At 37.5% G+C, this 25,035-nt stretch overlaps 1 protein-coding gene across 2 annotated transcripts; it reads right to left on the minus strand.

Annotated features, from left to right (window-relative positions):
* Positions 1–1,303: 1,303 nt before the first annotated feature.
* LOC124171088 (pumilio homolog 3) lies at positions 1,304–19,292 on the minus strand. 2 transcript variants are annotated; one of them, XM_046550234.1, is made up of 12 exons: positions 19,203–19,292; positions 18,412–18,632; positions 16,747–16,952; positions 15,555–15,785; positions 15,069–15,277; positions 11,786–11,960; positions 9,508–9,630; positions 9,183–9,337; positions 7,850–7,995; positions 7,605–7,769; positions 6,481–6,571; positions 1,304–1,531 (listed from the first exon to the last, which is right to left on the minus strand). In XM_046550234.1, exons 2-12 carry the CDS (start codon positions 18,623–18,625, stop codon positions 1,402–1,404), a joined length of 1,845 nt encoding a protein of 614 aa, XP_046406190.1. In that variant the 5' UTR covers positions 18,626–18,632; positions 19,203–19,292; the 3' UTR covers positions 1,304–1,401. The 2 variants fall into 2 exon arrangements, with proteins under 2 accessions (XP_046406190.1, XP_046406191.1); XM_046550235.1 differs by lacking the exon at positions 19,203–19,292 and adding an exon at positions 19,004–19,023.
* Between the last annotated feature and the right edge of the window lie 5,743 nt (positions 19,293–25,035).

Raw genomic sequence — 25,035 nt, forward strand, 5'->3', positions numbered from 1 at the left:
CAGAGGATCAGAGTGTCGCAGGCATGCGAGATAAAGAGAAAGGCTAATAATTCCGTACGATGCAGCAGACATATTTTTCCCAAGTGAAATTACAGAAAAAAATACCTCAGGCAAGCTGGCATTGTCATTTAAAACACTCATCATAATTAAGCTTTCAGCAAGGAAAAAGCAAGAGTTAGTTTATGGATAAATTATCATATTGCTTATCACTGCAGACCATAATGCAAAAATGTGTCAACACCATAACCACGATAAAGTCCTTAAGGCTGTTACATGAATGCCTTTTATCTTTTAAGTCATGTGTTTATGAGATTCCAGCACTCATAGACAATTTACCAACTGTTACTTTAATTTTTAACTGTTTTTCCTCCATTTTTTTTTTACTTTTCAGGGTCCATGACGCATACGCATGACACTTCCAATACGCAGAACCCAGGCAATTTGCCATAGGCAACATGCACATAATCATATGCAAAGTCTGGGTGGCTACTGACTCAATTTTGCAACGGACTTTATGTTGGATACACTTTCGAGATATTTTGTTAGAAACAAATGAAGATAGAATAAAGGGCAAGGGATGGCCCCGATTGAGTTACATAGGACAGGTTATAAAGGACGTACAAAAGAAGAAATACTTCGCTAGAAAAGGTTAGCAGATAGGAGAGAGAAATGGAGAGCCGCGTCAAACCAATCTTAGGATTGTTGACTAAGGACGATGAGAATAAGTCACACAAATCATTTCATGACTCTAATATGATTCTTTAATATTTTAAATTGAGAAATAACTAAACATGTTTTTCACCACTGGAGCACCACTTAAGCAAGGGTTTGTTTTGGATTATTCATGGGAGGTCGAGTGGGGATATTGACTATATTTTTCCTTATCATTCCCGACTCCTTGACTTCCACAGATAACCCAAAATAAACATTAGCAATGGCAAATATGTATTCAGTCCTCATGATGCCTCAGTTCAGTGAAACATGCCAACTAGAATAAATTATTAATAATTGAAGGGAATTTTGCAAAGATTAACTACTTTTCTGTGAAGGTCTGAAAAGCCTATAACTGCAATAGATGTTTGAATAACAACAAAAGAACTGAACCAAGAGTTGTGAGGTTCAACAAAGTTTTGAGGAAAGTGATGATGCCTAATTTGGCAGAGTTCATGGGTATGGAATAGTAAGTAGATAACTAGTTCTTAACATACTGTATACGTTCAGTATTTTAGTAAGCAATTAAATGTCAGAGAGGGCATGAAAGGGTTGAGTCTGGAAGGGAAAAATAAATGATGGGAGCATGAAATCATTTCCAAAATTTACTCAGTACAATTGTATTAACAATATAAAATCAATGCAATATTTTTAATATTTTTTACGCACAATAGAACTTTGTACAGTTGGTCACCCTTTTAATTTGTCCCTCAATACTTCACCACCTTTGGATTCCAGTTTAGCTAATTCATCACTTAAATTTCCCTTTAACTTCTTCTTCAACATTTTTGAAATGTTTGGGATGTCAATTTCCAACAGTCTGGAAGAAAAAGAAAAATTTGAACACACTGAGTGATAGCTTCTTTGAATTTAACAACCTCATGCACATGGACGTTTATTTTAAAATTTGATGACTTCTACACGACTACAGGAAATTCTATATACAGCAAACTCCCGATTATCTGGCTGCAGTTTATATGGGTTGCAGATTAACCGTGCATGAATTTCACTTTCGCTCAATTTTTTCCGCAATCTTTCAAAAAAAAACCGACGCAAAATCATCGGAATTACTGCATTAAGGCGAGGCGATTTACCTTCTTTACTAGATACACCGGGCTCATTATTTCTGTCAGAATCCGCTTCGTAAAAAAGGAAGCGATCTCAAGCTAGCTGCATCGTGTTCCTGTTTTCTAAGCCTCGCAGTGCACAACCACGCTCCATGATCACGGATACACGTCCTGCAGCAATTGCAACCCGGGATACTAGTGCAAGATGCGACTACGTGGCGTGGTGCCTGACAGTGTAGTTTCCGACGTTGAGCAGTGGTTTTGAAGCATTCGTGCACACCACTTTTCTGTATCCGTGATCACACAGCGACAGATGTGTGGTTTTCGAAACCAGACCTTACATGGAGCATTAATAATACGAGTACAACCATGCTATCACCGCTAAAAAGATTGCAAACTGGCGAAGAAAGTTCCCAATGAGTTGGGGAAGCACTCTAAAATAACAGAATACCTGCATAAATAATAATATATTGTTTGTTATAGGTAAATTAAGAACACTGCAAGACATTTAAGTGAAAGTGTGGGTTATTCATATTTTCCGATTATTCGTGCCATCCCTCCCCATCATTAGCCCAGATAATCGGGAGAGTACTGCATTACAATTCATTCAGTACGTACTACAACATGACTAAAACTCTATCACAAATTTGAGAATGAACTAGAGCTGTGCAGACATAAAACTTTAAATGATTTGCATTGGGTTAAAATTTGCAAGTTTAAACTGCAATGCTACACCGTATGTTTCTAGCAAAATTACATTCTTTATTCCAATTAACTTCCGCATTTACTTCATAACAGTCATCAATACAACAAATGGAACTATTACTTAATTTCCCATCAAATCGACAATGCTAACTAATGTTTTGAAAAAAAAACATCGCAGGATGATTGTGCAGCACATACTTTTTCTATAACTGACAAAGATGGAACATCTTTGACAAGAGTATTGTGAACTCAAGACAATGCGATTAGTGACAGTGGTGCAACATCACGCACAAAGGGGTGCCAATCTAAAATTGGTGATACAATGGGCTTTGTGCCAAAAATTTTCTGCCGGAAACGTTTCAGCTCTCACAAAAATTGTGGAATTTTCAATAATTTCAAGGGATTATGTTCAGCTTCACTTAGTTCTGCTTCGTTAATGGCACTTTGTTAAGGATTGGTGATCAGCATAATTTCTATCTTCTACCTTGAGGTAATCAAACCAGGGAATACATTGCTAGGGAAATCAGCGAACAATATTAATGCATCATTTTACCAGCTTTCAATGCATTGCACAAAATCACTGGGGAAGAATTTGGACTGCCAAATATGAAGTATTATTCCACAGTCATAGCTAGGGACATGCAAAAGGTGGGGTTATTTTATAGCCAAAAGTGGTGTTATTTTTCTGCAAAAGCGATGTTATTTTGCCCTGAAATCGGTGTTATTTTAAAGCCAAAATAATTTATGTTGATTGAGAGCCATCCTTCCAGTGGCCCACCCATTGCCCTAAATTTAGGATATTATTGATTGGGAATAATTAAAGCAATAATATACATGGAGTATTGACTGAATTAACCTATTTTACATATTTATCCTTCGCATATACATATATCTAGCTTACTTGGAGAGAAATTACTTTTAAATGTCTGTAATTTCAAATGAAATATTGCTATTGTGATCAAGTTGTCATCTTTTACATTTGTTCTCTTATCTGTTAACACAGCGTTATAGCAGGAAAGAAATCTTTCTCAGTCCATGTTTGCAGAAGTGATCCAAATTGCTTAAAGGCACTTAGATGCAAAGGATGTCTCAGACATTTGAGCTCCTGGATTGCTTTAATTACATCCACTGAACTCTGGGAATTTTGCTTTTGTAGTAATTTCTGTAATCCTCCCAACCCCAACATCAACTTCTCTGTCTCCATTGATTCCAGGCCATGAATTTTTTGTTTTTAAGTCAGGGTTCATGTCTGTAGACGGAACTTCTTGGGGATCAAAAACTGAGATCTTTTCAAATACCTATTTTTCTGCTTAGGTCTTCTACCATAAGAGAACTAAGTTTGGTTGACGCTTTTTCAGCCATCTGCATAGGTATTGACTTCACAGCAGCTGCTTTAGAGGTTTTCATGTTTTGCAGATTTAATAAGTGGTTTTATCTAAAAAAGTACTCTTATGAATTTTCTTGAGGCTCATTTTTAACTTCTTTAACTCTTTCAAAATGGTGGAGTTCTCTCCTTAACATGAATGCAGGACTGCGCTCCATGAGACTCCTTGGTCCCCTCTGTATGGAGCATTTATGTTGGACATCTGTTAAGAAAGGTCTTGCAGATAATCAAACACTCTCAACACCAACCTTTTCTGATCCTTCCTAGTGGGCATTTTGCATTATCTTGGACTCTGAGGGTAGTTGGTCTCCCTCCTTTCGTGTACCACCCTACCAGCATCATTGGTTCGCTGTCAACTCATGCTTTGTTTATGTGAATTAGCTATATGGATGATTGTTGCTTGCACGTAAATTGCAGACTTCCAATTGAATTCCTCGATTTATTCTGAGAATTTTAAAATTTTGAATGAAGCTCTACCGTCAGCATTAACGAATTTAATGCCTTAACAATTTCCATGATGATTTTATAGTGAAATCGAGATATAAGCTAATATTTATGGTAGAATTTCATTTAAAAATTGTAAACTCTGCCAAAAGACAAAGAATTCAATTCTTCGCTTATATTTTTTTAAGAAAGAACCATATATTTATTTTGCAAACTAACTGAATGAACAATTGTATTATTGCGGTCCCTTGCCAAAAAGAGGGGTAATAAGAGACGAGGGTCTAGGTTCATGCTTCCGGATTTCGGCAGTTACAGATTTTGCCAGTCCATGGTGTTGGCCTGTGTTGGGTCCCGAAACTAAGACTTTGCGAACCCACGAATGTCATAAAAGGAGGAGATCAAGGAAATGTATTTTCGGCATTAGGCCTGCGTAGGAAAATCTCAGACGAAAATTTTCGCCTTTCGTCTCCCGGGTCAAGAAACGTCCTGCCACATATTTTCGTCATTAGCAGCGAAAGGGTTATCTCTTTATAGAATGTGAGTATTTGGATAGTTTGAACCCTCCAGTAATTTTATTAAGTCAACCATCTGATTCCCATGGCGTTTTGGCTACTTTGTGGACATCGTGAATGCGGTTTAGACATCCTCCGGACAAACAAGTCGCCTTATTTCCTCGAGTGTGTTTCTTTGTGGAAATCATGAATTTTCTCCAATTCATGGGCGATTTTCACCAACTCAGACGCAAATTTCATAATTTTTTTCCTTCTGCTCTACATGAAATTGTTTTTCGAGGCGTATATTTAAGCCGTAATTTTTTCACGGCATTGGCCGCTCACCGACGCGACTAATTTCCGCGGCCGCCGTTCCCGTCATAGCGCCGTGAAATCCAGAGAGTCGTCTTGTCGGAAAGTGGCCTGAATTTTACGGCGCTGTGCCGGGAACGGCGGCCGGCGATAAGTCGTTTTGGCTTAAAGCTGCCACAATGTAGCTCCGTGAGTATTTCACGGAATAGACGGCGCACAGCCACTTTTTGCCGCATTCAGGCTTTTGCTTTGCTCTGGCCGTCGTCAACGGCACGGCACTGTGCTTTCAAATAACCATTGGTCTCGATGCATGTCTTCAAGCGAGTCGAATCGCGCAGTTGACGGCACGGCGTTGTTGACGGTCAGCAAGGCAAGGTTCAATCCGGCCCGGTGGTGCGCCGTTTATGGCGTGAAATACACATCGTGCTATCTTGAGGCTGCTTTCAAACACGACGACTTTTCGCCGGCCGCCGTTCACGGCACGGTTCCATGAAATTCAGGCCACTTTCAAACGAGACATCTCACGGCGCTGTGCCGTGAACGGCGGCCCATGGAAATTCGTCGCGTCGAAAAGCGGCCAATGCAGGGAAAATATTACGGCTTAAATGTACGCCTCGAAAAACAATTTCGTGGGAGGAGCATGAGCAGAAGAAAAAAATTGTGAAAATCGCGTCTGAGTTAGTGAAAATCGCCCATGAATTGGAGAAAATCGCAATTAATACGAAATTCGCGTATTCGCGGGAAAACGCCGGAAATCGCGTATTTCGCGGGAAAATCCCGGAATTCGCGTTAAAATTCGCGTTATCGCATTTGCGACTTTTGCATGTCCCTAGTCATAGCTCTTGATAAACAAATAATAGGGCAACATTAAGTATCTCCAGCCTTTGCTGTTTTATAGAAGATTCCCATTACATTAAAGGACTTCAAAAGTCATAGTAAACGTACATTACCAGGCTTTCATTAACCCTTCACTTTCAGAGAGAGAAAAAATTTTTAATTCGCATTTTGTTAATTATTGGTGCCAATTCTTGAGAGCTTTGGTTCTAGTTATTAGCTCAAGAGCCAATGGAACTGAGAACCAATCAACGGAACACACTAATCCCTCCACAGAACTACAGAATTTAAGTACCACAAACTTAGCTGACAACAATGAAAGTGTGGTATGCACAGATAATCCTTTTCAAAGAAAAATGTGTTCTCATACCTCATTTGCAACATGTACCAACACTACGGTATTTGAAAGGCTCTGACCAAAGGATCAAATTACGTATAGTAAATATGAGAACCAGGCAACAAGAGAAAAAAAAAAGGTCAAGACAAGCTGAAGAACTAACTACGATGAACAAGGACAATAAAAGACACTTACTTAACCAAAATGAAGCATCCTCGATTACTTGAAATCACCCGTGCCAAGGAATCTTCATCAAGTGTCGACAGAAAAATTTCACCGAAGAGAACTGGAATATAAATATTATAGCGAAATTAAGAAGCATTCAATTAAATTCTTCAGGTTTAATCTGAAAATTTAAGGCACTCAAATTAAATATGGGCACCTGAATAGTCTGCTTCAGCTCACAGCAACAGCCCAAATTTTACCCTCATCATATGCAAAATTACATCCGAGCACAGCAAACATGCTCATAATTCCCATGACCAAAAGTAACCAAGCTGAGCAACTAGCCAAAATCTATCACTGACCATAGGTATCTTCACTGCACCTCCAGACACTATTTTTGAGTGTGATTATACTCATAGAAATAAGTTTTACCCTTCCCATCATCACGATCTGAATACATATTCCAAAGCAACAAAATGGAAAACCACCAGGGCTTGGGAGTTATGATTTATTTGCCCAGAGTAACCATCTAGTCACGAGGTACAAGTTAAAAGGATAAATGCAGGGATAAGTGTTCTCTGGATGCCTGCAAGCAGTTGCAAAAGCTGACCTGCCAGACACAATTTCCTATGAGATTATTAAAGACATAAGAGAAAAACCTGAATGCTAACTGCTGCATTTCGTGAATATTTCTGAGGGGGTCCAACTGGCACAGGTCGGTCCTGAAGTGAAAAACCCCATCACCAATTCAGAGTTCTCACAAAATTTCTTTCTTTTACAGAATTTCTTTAAAATGGTCATGGGCAATCAAGGGTTTGACTTAAGGGTTGGGCACAGGTGCACATGGGCCAGGAGGAACTGGGTTTTGCAAGCAGATTCGCAGGCCTATACTGTACCATCCCTGGAGCTCTACAAATGATGACAAAGTTGCTCAGTTCAGTCATACCCCAATACTCAACCCTCATTTCCTCCATTTGGGGGGCATTTGTCAAGGCAATGCAACAACTTTTAAATTGAGCAACAAAGACTGTAAATATAGCTAGCCAGCAGAACCAAGCAGAACCCGAGAGAATAAGCTTTCATGGAATAGACCAGCTTTTTCCAAGATTTGTCCAGTTAACAATATTCTTAAAAGGCTAGTACTATGAACCAACCTTCTTCACTATTTTCCTCATGCCTTGTTTTGTCATAGAGGATCAATTTCTTCAGAATCAAATGTAGACCTGGGTCTTCCAACGGATTTGTACTCTCCTCGTCATCCTCACTCTCTTTACACAAGTGGAGAGCCAAAGCTTCAAATGCATCCTTTAACTTTGCACCTTCAAAGAATAGAAATTATTGAGTTACAAATTCAATCATATAAAAAGGATAAAAGCTATAAAAATAATATACAGCTTACCTTTCCCAGCTTTCAGTACAGCCAAAGCCACCATCCCAACGGAATTATCACTGAACCATTCTTCTACATTTTTAGCTATAGATTCTAGCAATGGTTCAGAGACAGCATTCAGGAGCTCTGCTCTTCTGACATCTGTTGCCTTCTTACTGTGAGGTGGCAAAGACCAAGAAAAGATTGAGAAGAAACATGTAGAGAATAATAACTGAGAGTTTGGCTCATATTTAAATAGAAAGAATCTTCTCTCATTAATTGAGTACTCCTTAAAAATGATGACTAAAACTTCTTAAATAATTACTACTTCCATGTTAGCACATTAAGAGCAATTTTCCACCAAATTCTCAATAATAGCTAAGCCATGGAATTGCAATAAAATCACTCCTCAAAATCATAGTAGAAGTTACTACATACCAATAATAGATACTTAATTTAAATGAAATATACATTTTAGCAATGGGTTTCTATAAATGGCAGGAATCTACTAATGGTCATCGTAGGGCTGCCCAGTGACTTTGCGCCATGCCCTGGAGGGGCCGAGAACATATGGAGATCCCTACTCAGGCATTCTTGAATTTTATGTCATCTCACTTTTTGAACTCTCAAAACCAATTCCACATTTCTTTTCTGTTTAAAATAATGGTTATATAGCACTTTACATACATGGGTTGATCCACAATCCAAGAAAGGCGAACTTTATGCCAGATAACTGAAGCTAACTCCAAAAATATTTTTAAAAACTTAGAAATTTTACAACAATTAAGGTGCCACTGATGATAAAATTGAATCCCCTGACCACCAGTTCTCCTACAGGCCACTGCATGCACAGCCAATCACATTGTATTTTAATTGGTTCACTAAAGTTGCCAAATGTAACACTGATGGTATCCCAATTTCATCGGGATATGGGCTATAATTACAGCTGTTAACCAAAATTTATAACCTAGATAATACATTCAATGGCATTGATAGCCTTCCAATGCTATTACTCATGACCATGAGTACAGATACTCTACTGAAAGCTTAGGGACTAAAAGAATTCCTTTGCGTTCATCACTGCACTATGAAAATTTTTGAACATTGATTAAAAAGTAAATTAATTCGATACCTCCACTGCATAAACGCTCAACAATCACCTACTGAATCAAATCCGCTCATCTAGATAGCCCTTATAGTACTAAATGAGCGGATTCTATTCCGTGGCCGATTGTTGAGTGTTTATGCAGTGGACGTATCGAATTGTAAGCATAAATTAAGTTTCTATCAGATCTACTAAGGCCTCCTCTACGCAGTAACTTTGCTCCTAAAAATAAAAATAATTAAACACATTAATTAATACCTGTGAGCATTATTATCTCCTAATTTCAACATTTCCACAACATGAGGGTGAAAATATGATGGGTCTCTTGGAGCAACCAGGTATAAAAACACATGCCTCCCACTTTTGTGCTTGGCAATTTCCAGAATATTTCCAAGCAATTCTGATATCAATGCCTGAAAGTAATATAAGATTCTGTTATTCGAAGAAAGTACTAAAAATACACATGGTAAAGTAAAATGCATAGCCGGTCAAGTTTCCCACCAGAACCAGCAAGGTCAATAAGTATCTTCAACTATAGCAAGTAGCAAAAATAAAGTCAAGTTATGAAGTAAAGTCAATTTACCTTCTTTACTAGAACAGTATCATCTACACAGTCAAATAAACTAAGTAGTACCAGGTAGCCATGCTCACAGAGGGCCACTTGTGACACAGATCCTTTAAGACTTTTGACGACAACTTTTCTGTCCTAAAAAAGAAAACAGTAAAATAATATGAAAATTCACCCATATGTGAAGATAAAATGAGAACACAAAACATTAAGAAGTAATACCAGAAAACAGAGAATGTTCATAGTTTCTATCATGAATAAAAGGAAACAATATTTTTTGATAACGGCAAGCTCATATTGTGCCATTGTTGAAAAGGATTAGACATTACCTCAGAATACTACTTGAATGGCAAAACTGGGAACAAAAAATGAAGGACTATCATAACTACCACAATACAGATGCTTGAGAACATCTGAATAATGACTATTACTACCAAATTTATAAAAAATATCCTTTTAAAGATTTTAAGAAACCTATCTCAAAGAATAGAAACTCATTCCTTGAAACAGCCATACTGAATTTGGGAAAAGTGATTGCATTGATGTTATATCTGATGCAATTCAACAATGAATATATGATGAACTATAGACTCTCCATCCACTAGCAGTCCGATTCTCTGCAATCATAAACCACAATAAAAGTAACAAATGGCAATTCAAAGTTCACACAAGGCATTGAATTTCAACCCAAGGTTTTATTTTATAATTTCAACAGCATCATTTTGATGTCTATGATAATGACTCTGTACTTCACAACCTCTGGCTCACTAACTAGTTAATATGTAGTCAAGAAAAAGAAAGTCCTGCGAAACCTCTCTCATATTCTCGCACCAAATTCAACTAAAGAGACCCACATTTTATGTGATGTCTTTCAAACTATCCTTGGCTGTGGTAGCACAGACACTACTTTGATGCTAACATGGCAATTTGTCTGAAGTTGTGCAGTAAAGCACCCCTACTGCATATTTGATTTTGCTGAACATAGGAGAATGTATCACATAAAAGTAGAATTTTGCTACTTAGATTTACATAATTGGCCTTAAAATTGGCTTGTGCTAAAAAAAACCACATCACTCAGAATACTTAATATTTTTAGACTGTGACAGCTTAATACTTAGCTGCACTACTTTGGTACAACAGGCATATTTTCCAACTTACAGCCAACCAATGAACAAGTCTTCAAAAGATATCCTGTCCATAAGCTGGATATGTAATTGGTATCTTCATAAACCATAACAGATTATCTTCAAATAGTAAAACATTGCTAACAATTGTCATTATCCATGCACCCATAAAGTATTTATACACATGGCCCTAGCCATATATATAATGGCCCTATTGATAATTTTCCAATTATTGCTGTGTGTATTTTAAGAAAATTTTCTAGCGTAATGCCAACCAGTTTTGTATTAATGCTCGCAAATCAGCTTGTAGCATTGCAGTGCCCTGTGCTACCATTGCCTCAACTAAGAATTGTATTATGCCAAAGTTCTTGGCAACTGAAACCAATAACCACCACTTTTAAAATTTTGAATCGAAAAACTGTCACTTATACATGACATATAAAAGGAAAAAGGTTCATTACAGTTGCATCAAGGCTTTTGTCATTACCACATAAGGGAATAATGAAATTGAATAATAATCCATTCAACCAAGATCAGTGGTTTTTCACATTGAGTATTAAGTGATAATAGAGAAGAATGAAACAATACTACTAAGTATAAAGATAAAGCCTCGAAACGCCTAGATTTACAAGAAATTGATGATGATTGTCATGCCCCTTCATGTTTCTCTTTTCAATACTGGTCGAGGCCTTTAAATCCTCACAATTATTTTTGATTTTTTGTAATTTCACCACACCTCGGAATAACAGAATACAGTAAAATTTATGAACAAATGGGATAAAAATAATGTACAAGTGACATGAAAGCATATTGATTAATCATATAGTAATATAAACTGCAAGATAGTACTTTCAAAATAGAATTTACTAAAATTATAAGGTGAAATGCACATCTAACACATGAATTTAGTTTCATAACTTCAGCCATATTTGAACCTGAAGACTCTAAAAGTGCTGCTTTTATTAGTACTTTCTTTCCATGGAACATATAATGAAAGAAAAACTTCCAAATAGGTAGATGTGCACAAAAATTCATCCCAATGCAACTTGTTTTCATGTTTATTACTTGAATCACATCTTAAAGTAAGGTTGCGCATCAATATTAAATAAAAGTTCAATTCAGACACAGACAAGCTTTACATGAGTGTCATTTGTTTCCCAATTTCTCACCTTTTGGGTACCATGCCAAAGACACATCATTCCAACTTTTGCGCCCTCCTTAGTTTGAGTTAACAGAGGGAGAAAACTACTTATGGTAGATATTATTTCTGACCTATCCGCCTCACTACAGAGAGAAATATACTCTCCCAAGACAGTGTTCACCAGCTGAGACTCCACCAACTCCCTAAGAGAAAAACAAAAAAATATTTTAATAAATTAAATACTCTCAATACATTCAAATTGGAGAAATTTATAGAGTTCATTGGCAAAAAGACAAATATTTAAACACTAGTTATGGATGCAATGTGCATCTCCTGGTATCATTGTGCCATACAATGGTTATGAAGTTGTGCCCATTGGTTTTAATGCATACATGAATGCTCAAAACAATGACTTCATTCACTCTAACTCATTCAAAAACACAAATAAAAAATTCATGCAATACCTTAGGAACACATATACGTAGTAACATGGCTTAAGTACTAGTTTATTTAATATTTACTTGCAAGGCATTTCCATTATGAAACATGATTAATGCCAAGAAAAGAATGAAAACCCATTACAGATTTACAAAGTCATCAAGATAAATACATATTTAGGGTTCTGCTGGCAACAAACTCCATAGGGACATCCACTGAAGCTAGCACTCCAGACAGGGGCAGGCAGATAAGTAGTAATCGTAAGAACACATACTTCATGTATCACTTAAATACTAATACATTGCCATACCATGCAAACAATATACACAGTGATTTTCCTGAGGATTTAGTTGACTGCACAACCATACCTTGCTTACTGCAAAAGATGCATACCAAGTAATTTTTGTGCCATTCAACTTTAAACGTAAAATGGTCATTTTACCATGAGAAAGAAAGTGACGTGTCCCAGGGAAGAAGTAAACACATCATTCGATCGACCATACATTCTCTCAGCCATCTTAGAGCCTGGCTGCGTTCACACTAATCCTGTGAGAGCTAGTCAAATAATTTGCCAGTTTCTTCTGCAAATTTTTCATTACCTGACTTGGAATAACTATATGTGGTGATTTCATGCAACTGAATTCACAGCCACATTGTACAATTTCCATTTCTCGAGCATTCCAGACTTAATTAGTAGAGGAATGGAAGTGGTTTGAAGTTTACATTATGCAAGCTACACACCCAAAATTACTGAAAATCTACCCGAGGAGATCTGCAGTTATATGAAAAACGTGCGTCACATTATTGATAATTGTTTATTTTCCATCTTGAAATATGATTGCCTACTTTTTCATTCATTGAGCTCCTACCGCAACGATGATTTTTATTGTAATTGAGTTTTTTAAAGAGGAAGAAAATAAAAATATAAACAGATTTCCTTTGGCATAGAAGACTATCTTTGAAATTAATCATAAAATTAGAATCAAACTTTATACAACATTTGCTTTATAGATTTTGGCTGATCAAATAATTTCAGCAATTATCTGAAGTTCTACCAATGTGTCCATTTGTTAATATAGGGTTGGGAGGGGATAGCCAAGGTTCTCTAGCCTGCTCTGCCCCTCCTGGCAGAAAACAGGCTAAGATCTCCTAAGCAAATTTTCCTGCACAGATTGTAAGACTAGAAATCTAGCTACTGGAGCTTAAGGACACAAATAGTTCATGGAATAGTAGTAAAAAAACGATTAACCTTGAGATTTACACGAATAGCATCCAAAAACCTCTACTGATATAAGTTATTCAATATTTGAGATTTCACATGCTTACCCTGAAAACATTTACATGAACATCTTTAATATCAAGAAAAATACGACTGATGAAATCCAGAAGTCAAAAATAGACAAATAGTTGTCATTGGTAAAATTAATCAAACATAAAAAGATTCTGTCATGTAACTTTAAATGCTAGTTTTTCTTTAGTTTCATTCATTGAACGCATTAGTTTCGATCACTAAATGATCCTTATTCAATTCTTACAGTGTTAACACCAAATTAGACTCATCATAAAATGATAACAAATCCTTTCTGCCATACTGACAATTGTCAAACCAAACAGTAAGATAATATACGCAGTTTTAAGATCAAGCCCACATTTTATTGAATGTGGTAAGAAAGTTTCCGATAACACAAGCTTCTACTGGCAGATGATTGGAAATTTTTACAAAAGATCGGGGACATGAATATCCTTCCTTGCATGTCAAACCATTAATTTGTAACACACAATTGATTACAAAAACATAGACCAAGAGCAAGAAATATTTTATCTTTTAGCCAGCCAAGGGTGGTTTGATAAGATAAAAAATATTTCAGCTCCACCATTCTCAAATTATTTGAGTATTCACATCATCTGATAGGATACAACGTCAGGATGTATAGCTTTGTACATAAATGTTATGATAGATATGATAACTATCATAAGAACCTTTCATGTAACTCATTACTCTGGAAAAACACAAATTAAAGATGGACTGCCTAACATGAAATTTCTTATTTAAAACTATCCACTTAAGTTCTAGTACAGCAAAAAGCTATACAATAAAATTGCACATGAGGAAAGGCAGCCTAGGGAAGTATTGCCTTTACTCTGGAGTGGGACTTAGAAAATATGAGTTGGGCAAGGTTGGTAATGAGAGGCCATGGTACATGATCAGAGGTGACAAAGAAAACATTTTGGCATGCTTGTCTCAATGAGATAGATTTTTACAATAAAAACTTGGAAAAAAGTAATACAAATCTACAGCATGCATCATGAACAGCCAACAGATAATGCAACAACATTTCATTACACCTCTACTTGTGACTTGGTGAGAAAAATTCTTTCTAGGTGGTCATTACTTCAGAGATAAGAATGAATGACGTGAGGATGTGAGCAAATGATTACACAGCAAGATGCAAAGGGATTTATAATGAGACGCAATAGCAGTTATTTCTGTCCAAAGGTTGAATTTTGACAAGGTAATAGTCTACTTCCATCCCTAAAACAAACGCAATATTTTTGAAGTGTTAAGTGACCTCCTTTTCTGCAACTTCATACAGACTATTTAAGAATTTAAACTCGAGTAGCAACTCTTGAAAACGAAGGAAATACCTCACCCAACCACTTCAGCGAGGTAAGGTAAAAATATCTATTTTAAAAATGTTAGACCAAGTGTATAAACATCGCCAATAGGCACTTCACAACCACAGATAAATTACTGAGTTACACATAGCACTTGATAACAAATAAGGGATTATTTTGGGGCAGAGGCAAGGGTTAATGAAAGCATTTAAATATCACAATGCACTCTCAGATGATCGAATGTAAAATTGCCTTACTTGTTGATGACTTTCAGCAAGTTGCCTTTGGTCGTCCCCAAAATTGCCTCTTTCATCTCCTTAGACACCTCCAACGCCAGCTTCAAACTCTTCACCTCATCATTTTTCATTACTCTATAGATATCACAATAGAATTCCTGCCTTAAATGACACTTCTGTAAGCTGTTAGCATAAGTTGAGTATATGCTGGACAGGAGTGGAGAAGAAATCTACAATAAAATAAACAAATCATTGATTACTGTTGGAAAACTCATCACAAATGGCACTTTTTAACTTTGCTAAGGTAAAAACTCCAAATAAGATTGAACATTGCGTACTGGATGATAATGCAAAGCCAACATCAGTGCAAATCATAAACAATGACAGACTTAAGAGTATGAATAATGACTCTTATAGATTAATACAGCTTTCACTTCTCAAATGAAATTATTTCTATTTTCAAAACAAATACATATCAAGCCCATTATATTTCACCAAAATTCTCACCCTGTGACTCATTAGCTTAACAACATTGCCTAAACACGATGTTATAACGGCATTCTTTATTTCCTTGGACCCTCTTTTCAACAACTGCTTCACACAAAAACTTCCATACTTGGACTGGGCCATTTCCACCAAATGCCCTTTCAGCTCCATTGCTATCTCTTCATGTATTTGTTGGGTACCCATCTTAAGCAGCCATTGCACCACACGGCCAACATCATGAGAAAACACAGCCTTCAAGAGATTAAGAGAAATAATTATTAAAATTAAGAGGGAATCATAGCCCAACTTTGCTTGGGGATGTTTAGCATACAATGTGTTGACCAAAAAACCAACACCCTCTGTCACAAATTCTAGTGTCAACACTTAAAACAAAAAAATCTGACACTAGGGGGATAGTTCATGACACAAGACTGGTTTGGGAAAACCTATTGGCCCTAACAACCAACAATTTTTTCAATAGAAAAGAAATTTATACATTGAGCGCAAAGTTTGTGCTCATTGAAAATTCCTAGGCAAACTTGATGTGTGGAAGCACTCAATGGAATTCAGAAGTGGAACGAAGCAAATAAATGAAGTTTTTCTAATATTTGCTTGAAATGTAGGCTTTTGTAGCAAGATTCTTTGATTTGTCAACGGCTGTTGGAAGCAGCTGCATACTGCGCTTTGTCACATGAGCTTTGGCTACAATGCAATCGCCACAAAAAAGTGCAATACGCAGCTGCTCACTACAGCTGTTGACATCAATTTCTATGAAGTTCTTTTAAATTTTGTTAACCTCAAGCAGTTTCAAAGTTTATCCATGATTATCAGGATTTACTTTTCTCTTTTGATAATGACATGCGAAAGTTGAAATGGCAGAGGTAAAGACAAAAAAAGAAAAGAATGAAAGAGTACTAAAGCAAAGTGCGACTTGGAAGACAACTCATTCAAGCCATTACCAAAATAACACAGCATTATTTCAAGCCATTTAGCTTTTATTACATTATATCCATCAAAAAAAGTTGCTCTTCTACTTCCATTGTAAATTTCGCCTTTAAAGAGTGAATTGAACCTATTTAATCAGTTCCAGGCAAGAGCAAAACTTTGAGGAATCAAAAATCTCTTATGTATGATAATTAGCAATTGAAAAGTTAATACGAATACTTTAATTTGCTTCATTTAATCAAAGTGCATAGTTCATGATGAATTTTACCTTAGCATAATTTCCGACAAGCAAACTATGCAGCTCTTTCACCAGTTCCATGCTTTTCTCTTTGGAGCAATTTTTCCTTCGCAGTTGCTCCCAAAGTTGCTTGGCCTTCACACCAAGTTCAAACATAGATTTCTTCTTTTTCCTTTCTACCTTCAAAACCTTCTTCTTTTCTTTCAGTTTCCCCCAATCCGGCTTCTTGGCAATGCCTGAATGGATATACCATACAAATGTTACACCACAGTTAGCAATAAACATGTACGCACGAGAGCATCACAATTCAATGAATACCAGTTTATTATTCAGTATTATATTATTTATAGATCACATTATTATGGTGAGCAGCAACAGAAACCAATTTTTTTAAATTATTACATAATTCAAAACCAAAAAGTTTCTGATATCACTTATTACAGTACAAGTGGTTCTAGACTGCCAATGACTTTCATGTTATTTGAACTTTTGTATGACCCTCATTTACACCCATCAATTGAATTTGCAAGTAAAATTTGGGCTGTTAACTGCAAAGAAAGATCTGCAACAATAGGCCAGTGTAGCTTTGTATAGTGAGAAGACTCAAGTCTGCCTGCCACGCTGGCTATTGTTGATCAAGGGCAGTGTCGAGAGTCTGCTGAGGTCACACCTCCTGACTGATTGGCAGCATGCCAGGCTGATCACCTGCTGAAGCTGGGCAGAGATCTCGTATAAAATCTGTGATACTTCTATCAGAATTATTAGTAAAATACGAGTTAGAAAGCAATATGCTACATGTTTATGCTAAGAATAGTCTGAGCATGGTCTTAGTATGGACAACTTGTCTAAACAACATTGCTAGCTCCAAGCCTGCTCCTCCGCATGAATGCCACTGCGCTTTATCCAAATTCATGCCATGATGCCCACTAAATTACGTCATCACTTGGAAATTAATTTTATTTTCCACTTCTCTTGAAGCAAAATTCTTGGCTATCAATTATTACATGCAGTCTCAGGCAAAACAATTGTCATTAATATTGCATTATAATTCTCTTATTCCCACAGGTGATTCTCTCACTGAAAATTTACAGCCTTCCCGGGCATATTTTTTGTGAAATTGCAGGGTTTTCTATTTCTTTTCTATGCATCTAGCCAAAGTGGCATGTCCGACTATAGGGTGCCATGCTTCTCGCCTTTCAATCCTTTTCGAAACACAGAGCTGTGACAGGAAAAAATGCAGAAGCTCTTGTAGCGTTTATCCAAAACTGAGCTATAAAGGCACCCTCAGACTCCCAAACCCACCCTTGAGAGGGGTTTCAATCCCTCAAACCTTGCTATAACATTGCTTAAGGCCACGATAAGGCTCATTAGAGGATGCCAAAACATAGCTCCATCAAATCTACTTAGATAGTACTTGCAAATTCAAAATGCAACGCAGCAGATGGATTCCAATTTAAATTAGACACTTGATTGCTAAAGCAAATTATATTCTTCTGCATTCCACACTCGTGATAGGTAAATTAACCTAAGTCTGAACATTGACAGTGGCCTTAAACAGTGACCATCATTCACCAAGAGCATAAAGACTCTTCAAAATTGACCCTGAAAGCCTTGAACTCCAAGATACTTTGAAACTATAATATAATCAATAAGCTACCAGCCCACCTACGAGAAAAAAAGAAATGTATATATTACTTGGCTTATTCCCCGTCTTTTCGAAAGTCTTCCTCTTTATTCCATGCTGTGGCGACGTCTCCTCCGGATCATCCTGGCTAGCGGCTTCTTGTTTGCGTGAATCAGAAAACTTCTTCTTCTTAATACCATCCTTATGTTTTCCTTTCTTTTCACTAACTTCCTCCTTTTCAATAACGTCGTACTGCGTTGACTCTTCAGCTTTTCTTTTCCCCATTTTTCGTCTTAAATACAAACACGAAAAGAAAATTTGATTACTGAATTCCTAAACACACATTCGGGACTAATAAAATGTTGGTAGCCACACATTTATATTTAACACCTAAACCACCGGCTTAAGTTCAGAGTTAAGAAATAGGAAACCATTGAGAAGTATGAGAGATGTAAATAAATTCCATCACTTAAATAACACCTAGTATAGAATGAGTAAGGCAAACAACTCAATACAGATCGGACTCTAGTGGCACATCAACAAGAAAATATGACACATTTTCAATGGCATCGGTCTCTCGAGGGAATACATATAAGCAATTTCATGAATATGTAACTTTATAGCAATACGGGTGGTAGTTACAGATTAGTCTAGTGAAATTACACAGCAATTTAAGAATTCTCCTCCCTCACGTGGGCTGGGAATTTGTCCGTCAACAGTGGCATGGTTAATTTCTTGATTTAGTTATAACACTGAGAGCCAAACGCCAAGTATTTTAGATAAAACAACTGAAAAAATATGTTTACCGTGTGAAAAAACACTGTATCAAATGGGGAAAATTTAAATGCGAAATTAACATTACCTTTTTTAAATTTCAATCGGCAACAATCACCAGGCACCACGCATGACCGATGCTCAATTTTTTCATGGCATTTGCAAACTAGATGGCGACATGTACCTTCAACGCTTCAACCAATCGAAAGTTTTGAACCGCGAAGCTTGTTTGAGTGTGACGTCAGCTTTGGGAAATAATGGCGAGAAGAAATGTTTGAATTTATTAGACCTCAGAGATGTATTGTTCCAAAATAACACACGATATTTAAATCAATATAAAAATGCTGGATTGCTAACCTCCGACTTTTGCTATTGCACTGTAAAACTGCCAGTGGAATGGAAAATGAACGATTTAAGTAGATGATTTATTATTTTGATAATGTGTTTATATGGTAATATGGGCATTTTGCCTGTTAAAGCAATTAAATAAATAAATAAATAAATGATCATTCTACTGTATTTTTAAGTAGGTAATACCGCGAGGTTCAAAGGGAGAGAAGGGCAAGAGCCTTTCTCCTAGAAAAGTTTTTAGACGAATAAAGTTTTTTTTAGTTTTGCAAATATTACTCTAATTGTTAATCGCTTCGTGTTGTTCAACTAGTACATTCGGTATTAAATGACTAATCAGATACAACTCATTCTTATCTTAATTAATTGGTTATACTGTAGAAAAAAGAAAGGCTGTAAATGAGCAAAGAAAGCAAAAAATAGGTCAACTAGAATGAAGGAAAAAGAGGTATATTTTGAAAATAATAGGGTGGTTTCCTAATATTTTTTTATTGCCTTAATCGAAAGATTATTACTCCTGGAGTACGTATTTCACGCTTTTAGATTTTTAAATGACAATATCTATTTTTCGCGATTAAATGAAAAGTGAAAAATTTCAAGCGCGCGAAAACGCGACGCTTAAGTATGAATGCCGGGAAATATCTCCGTACGTCGTATTTCTGGTTCCCCCTCCCGCCCGGTGAGGTGACCTTGAGGCGATGCTTAGCGCTGATACGTCGCAGGCTGCTAGCGGGTAGCTGAGTACCTTGCTGGATGGTAGCGCTTGGCTTAAAAAAGGTTTATTGATACCTTATCAAACGAAGAAAACTTTCCGACCTTAGCCAGTTTTAATAGGTGATTATTAAGACATGTTTCCCTGAGCTCTGTGCCTCATGCATGCATTGGTAACCTCAGACGATGTATAACTCCTATTCTCTCGTGTAGAAACTAGGTCCCTGTGACGTCATGTGGAGTGGAATCGCATGGGCGCCAATCTGGCCTTTTTCAAATGAGGATAAAATTTGACCCTTGCCATTCGTCTAAACCGGTATTTCAAAAACCAAATAATTTGTATATTATGAATACACTAATGGTGGGTAACGAATCGCAATCAATGCCTTTCGTTTTCTTTGATGAAGGAAACTACCCTATTTCCTATGATGGTAGGACTTGGTTCAATGCAGTCTCAAAACCATGAATATAAATCTAATGTTCTACGATACTGCAACATGCCTTGATGCAATAGCTTATGCTCTCATCGAGAATCAAGTATAAATTTCCTCCATACGCCCCCCTTCATAAACTTCTAGAACCCTCCCTGGAGTAATATGACAGGAATTACGAAAGCTTCGCTTGAGTTTTATCTCATAAAACTCATTAGAACAAAATGAGAATCAATGCCAACCATTTATCATATCGCATTCCTCTGATTTAAAGCTATTTACTTCTAGGAAAATTAGTATAATGAGGATCCGTTTTAGATGAAATCGTAAAAAAATGAGTTGCGTTTCGAACGAATAGTTGTCAATAGACCTTATTACCCGAAAAGAGGTTTCAAATGAATTGATAAGAAAATATATGATACTTCTTTTGCGAACTCGTTTTGCACTGCCAATAAGTTGTAAAATATTTTGATTATTATTGAAAATTTAAGTGAAAACTTTAACGTTGAATGATAGAATGAAAATTGGCGTGGAAATGAGTGCAAACCGGTTGGAAATTAGAGAAAGAGGACATCGTTGAATTAAATATAATTAAAAAACAGCAGAAAAGTTGTGTAAAAGATGCGTTTTTTAAAGTTGCATCATTATCGCAGCAATTTGCTGAAAAAACACGATGCTATTAATTTTGGCAACCGAATGTAAAATTTAAGTTCCCTGTTTGAAAAAAGGATTTTTTGTGGATGGCAATTATAAAAATTAGTTTGGCCTTGCGCCGTGAAGTGTATTTCCATAGAGCATTAATATATCAATGAAGCCCAGTGTACCAGTTCAATAATACTTGTTTCTGTGGTTGTCAGGAATTAATGAATCACCGAATCACAAGATTTATAGTTATAAAACACTAAAACTTCCTTGCGAGATCACTACAAATCACGATAACTATAGCCAATAGAGAACTTGTTAATTTGTGGTGGGCATCGACAGAAAAGAAGAAACTGAGGAGTACCAAAAAGTTCCGACCGAAATTGGGATTAGTTAAGAAATAGGTATAACCGTTATCCAACCATATCCAGGATAACTTTAGGGGTATGGTCGGACCGCATCAGGGGAGGATCCAGGATTTCTTTCTGGGGGGGGCATAAGCTTAAGGCCGTATCCAGAATTTTGTTCTGTGGGGGGCACAAGGATACCTCGTAATGCAAAACGAACGCAATGATAAAGGGACCGTATTAAAAATATTTCACATTTTTAAGGGTCTGGGGGGCGTGGCACGTGCCCCCGTGCCCCCCCCTAGATCCGCCTATGGACCGCATGATAAAAAATGTGATATGTTTTAATTTTTTGCGAAAATCCGTTGCAGCGGCAGACCTGCAATCAACCGGATCCAAATGAAAGCAGTTGAAGTGTAAAAACCACATCTCCTAATACGTGCAGCTTCACTTGCAGTCTAACCTCCTCAAGAATAGCCATGAAGTCGAAATGGATGGTGTACCAGTGTGAGATAGCAAAATGTCCCGACTAAGGGCCCTTTCCCACTTCTCTTGGGTCCAGCCATGACCACTAGGGCGGATCGCAAAAATCGATTTTTTTCAAATCCATCTGGCCCAATGAAAAAAAGTTGTGGGACCGATCAAAAATAAGGCCTGAAAAATTTGAGACCTGTACGTGAACCCCTGACCCTCGCTCAAATGCAATTTAGGGGGGGAAGGTCAAAATTCGGAAAATATATTATTTAATGGCCATTCTTAATAGATTTTGCCGAGTTACTGCCCTTAAGGGCAAAAATTTCGTGCATTTTGACGTATCTGCCACCGTTTAGCCACAAAATGCCTAATTTGAGTCCGCGTCCGCGAAGAAAATATTCCAACGCCCACGCAACGTCGCGGATACCAGAGCCGCAGGCCGATCCCTTCCCCTCCACGCTCGCTTCTCCCCCTCCCACGCCTCTAACACAGCAAAATTCATCCCGCGCATGCTGCTGGGAGGTCGTTTATCTTTGATAATATAAATCAGAGGGTGGTAGAAGGTAAAAAACGATGCGTAGTGAGACGACTTGTCCCTTATTTGGCGCCTCGTCGGCGTTAAACAAATAGATGTTACCAACTTTTAGAGAAGTGATGAAATATTTTTAGACCTGCGCAGGAGACTACGGTCTATGAAGACGCCTCTCGAGTGGCTATGAAGGTGTGCGAACTATGGTAACGCGCTTCTCTTCCATTATGAATGTGACTAAATGGATTTAGCGTTACCACAGGAAGTAGTAAAACTTACGGAAAATCGTAACAGGCCAAAAGAAGGGTTTTATCGAAGAATAAGACTCAAAAAATTTTAAAGGAACCTTTTAAATTATGCGATATTTTTGTGTGTAAGTGCATGGAGGAGCATAAGGTTCCCCCAATGAGAAGTATTTTGAGAGACAATCTGACGAAAAGAAAGATGATGGCTGCTGGATTGAACCCTAAAGAAACTCGACACCTGAGGAAAAAAGGGAATCGTAGGAGAGCGTTGAGTCATCATCGTCAATTCTTGTACGGGAAAATAGTATCAAAAATTTTCTTCACCAATTCATCCGAAGAAAATTAAACTGGCGAGAAATTAGCCGATTTGTATCTCTACTTTCCTCATGAAATAAACATTAAGGACTATAACCTCAAATGGGAACTTCTTCGGGGAAAATGCGTCTGCCAACTGTGATAGAGGTTTATGCAAGAACCAAGCAACAGCAATGATCTTTCCCGCAACTTTAGCTGACGCAAAAGTCATAACTTCGTATGATATATCAAAGCTAGTGAACCAGAATTACATATGTAGACAGAAAAAGATGCTAATTACTGTGAATAAGAAAAGAGAGGTGTCATTAAAGGGCCTTTTATTATGGGAATGAAAGACTATACTCTTGTCTGATGAAAAAAGGGAAGAGGACTTATCAATACAAGTTTAGAGGGGAATTTTGTGTTAGTTGAAGAAACAGGGTCCCACTTTTGGAGGTTTGCCTCCCTCGTCGGAGGATTAGCAAAAGTTATAAAATCTGCGATTATCGATTCCTTTCGGAGTAAAAAGTAGATACCTAAAATTAAAAAGGATTTGATTATGATGGTACCAAGCGAATACCGCCCAAAAAGGAGGCATCATCCCTTTGCTACAAGCATAATTCCAACATCCCTTGAAGTGTGGGTAGACTCTTCTCGGGTATCCCACCGGGTTAATTTTTCCATAATGGCCGACATTTCAAGCTCCGACTGGGGGCTCATCCTATGGGATAAATTTTGTTGAACCCCGAAAAGAGTTTACCCACATCATTCGCCGGAAAAGCATCAAATCGTATTTCATCCCTTACAATGGTCTATTTGATAATTGCACTATGTTGACTTGGATTTGCGACATAAACGTAGGGAGGGTAATCTAGGGACCCAATTTGCGTTTCTGCAAAGATGCGTTTGGCGACCAATCCGAGATTTTTTTAATTGCTGGATTTTAATATCGACATAAAGGCTGATGATATATTGGAGAGAGACTCCGGTTCCTTCGGCTATATCTGAGCTTAGCGCTGTGGAATTTAAAAATCTATTGATGAAAGTTCAAATTTAAATTTCAATATTCCTTTTATTATACATACGGACGAGAGAATCGCGAAAGAATTTACCAAAACTTTGTTGACAGCAGCAAAAGACGAGGAATGACACTAACATAACAAATACAGACCGGAAAGCAGGTAATTGAGTCATTCCTTCGTGATTGTTCCTCACTGGACGATGCTGATACATCAAATATTAGTAAGAATAACGAAGAAAGACGCACTTGGTGTGAATTTTGTTGCATCTGGGGCGATCGAGAGGGGAGCGGGGAGGGTACGCCGGCGGCCTTCACCCTTATTCATCCATTTAGTCACAGCTGTCGGACAATACCGGAATAGAAGTGCATAACCTAAGTTCCCAAACCTTCATAGCCACTCGAGAGGCGTCTTCAAGACCGTAGTCTCCTTTCCTGCGTGCGCAGGTCTAAAAATATTTCATCATTTCTCTAAAAGTTGGTGACATCTATTTGTTTAACGCCGACGAGGCGCCAAATAAGGGACAAGTCGTCTCACTACGCATCGTTTTTTACCTTCTACCACCCTCTGATTTATATTATCAAAGATAAACGACCTCCCAGCAGCATGCGCGGGATGAATTTTGCTGTGTTAGAGGCGTGGGAGGGGGAGAAGCGAGCGTGGAGGGGAAGGGATCGGCCTGCGGCTCTGGTATCCGCGACGTTGCGTGGGCGTTGGAATATTTTCTTCGCGGACGCGGACTCAAATTAGGCATTTTGTGGCTAAACGGTGGCAGATACGTCAAAATGCACGAAATTTTTGCCCTTAAGGGCAGTAACTCGGCAAAATCTATTAAGAATGGCCATTAAATAATATATTTTCCGAATTTTGACCTTCCCCCC

Source organism: Ischnura elegans, chromosome X (genome assembly GCF_921293095.1).
Source record: "Ischnura elegans chromosome X, ioIscEleg1.1, whole genome shotgun sequence".
Lineage (NCBI taxonomy): Eukaryota > Metazoa > Arthropoda > Insecta > Odonata > Coenagrionidae > Ischnura > Ischnura elegans.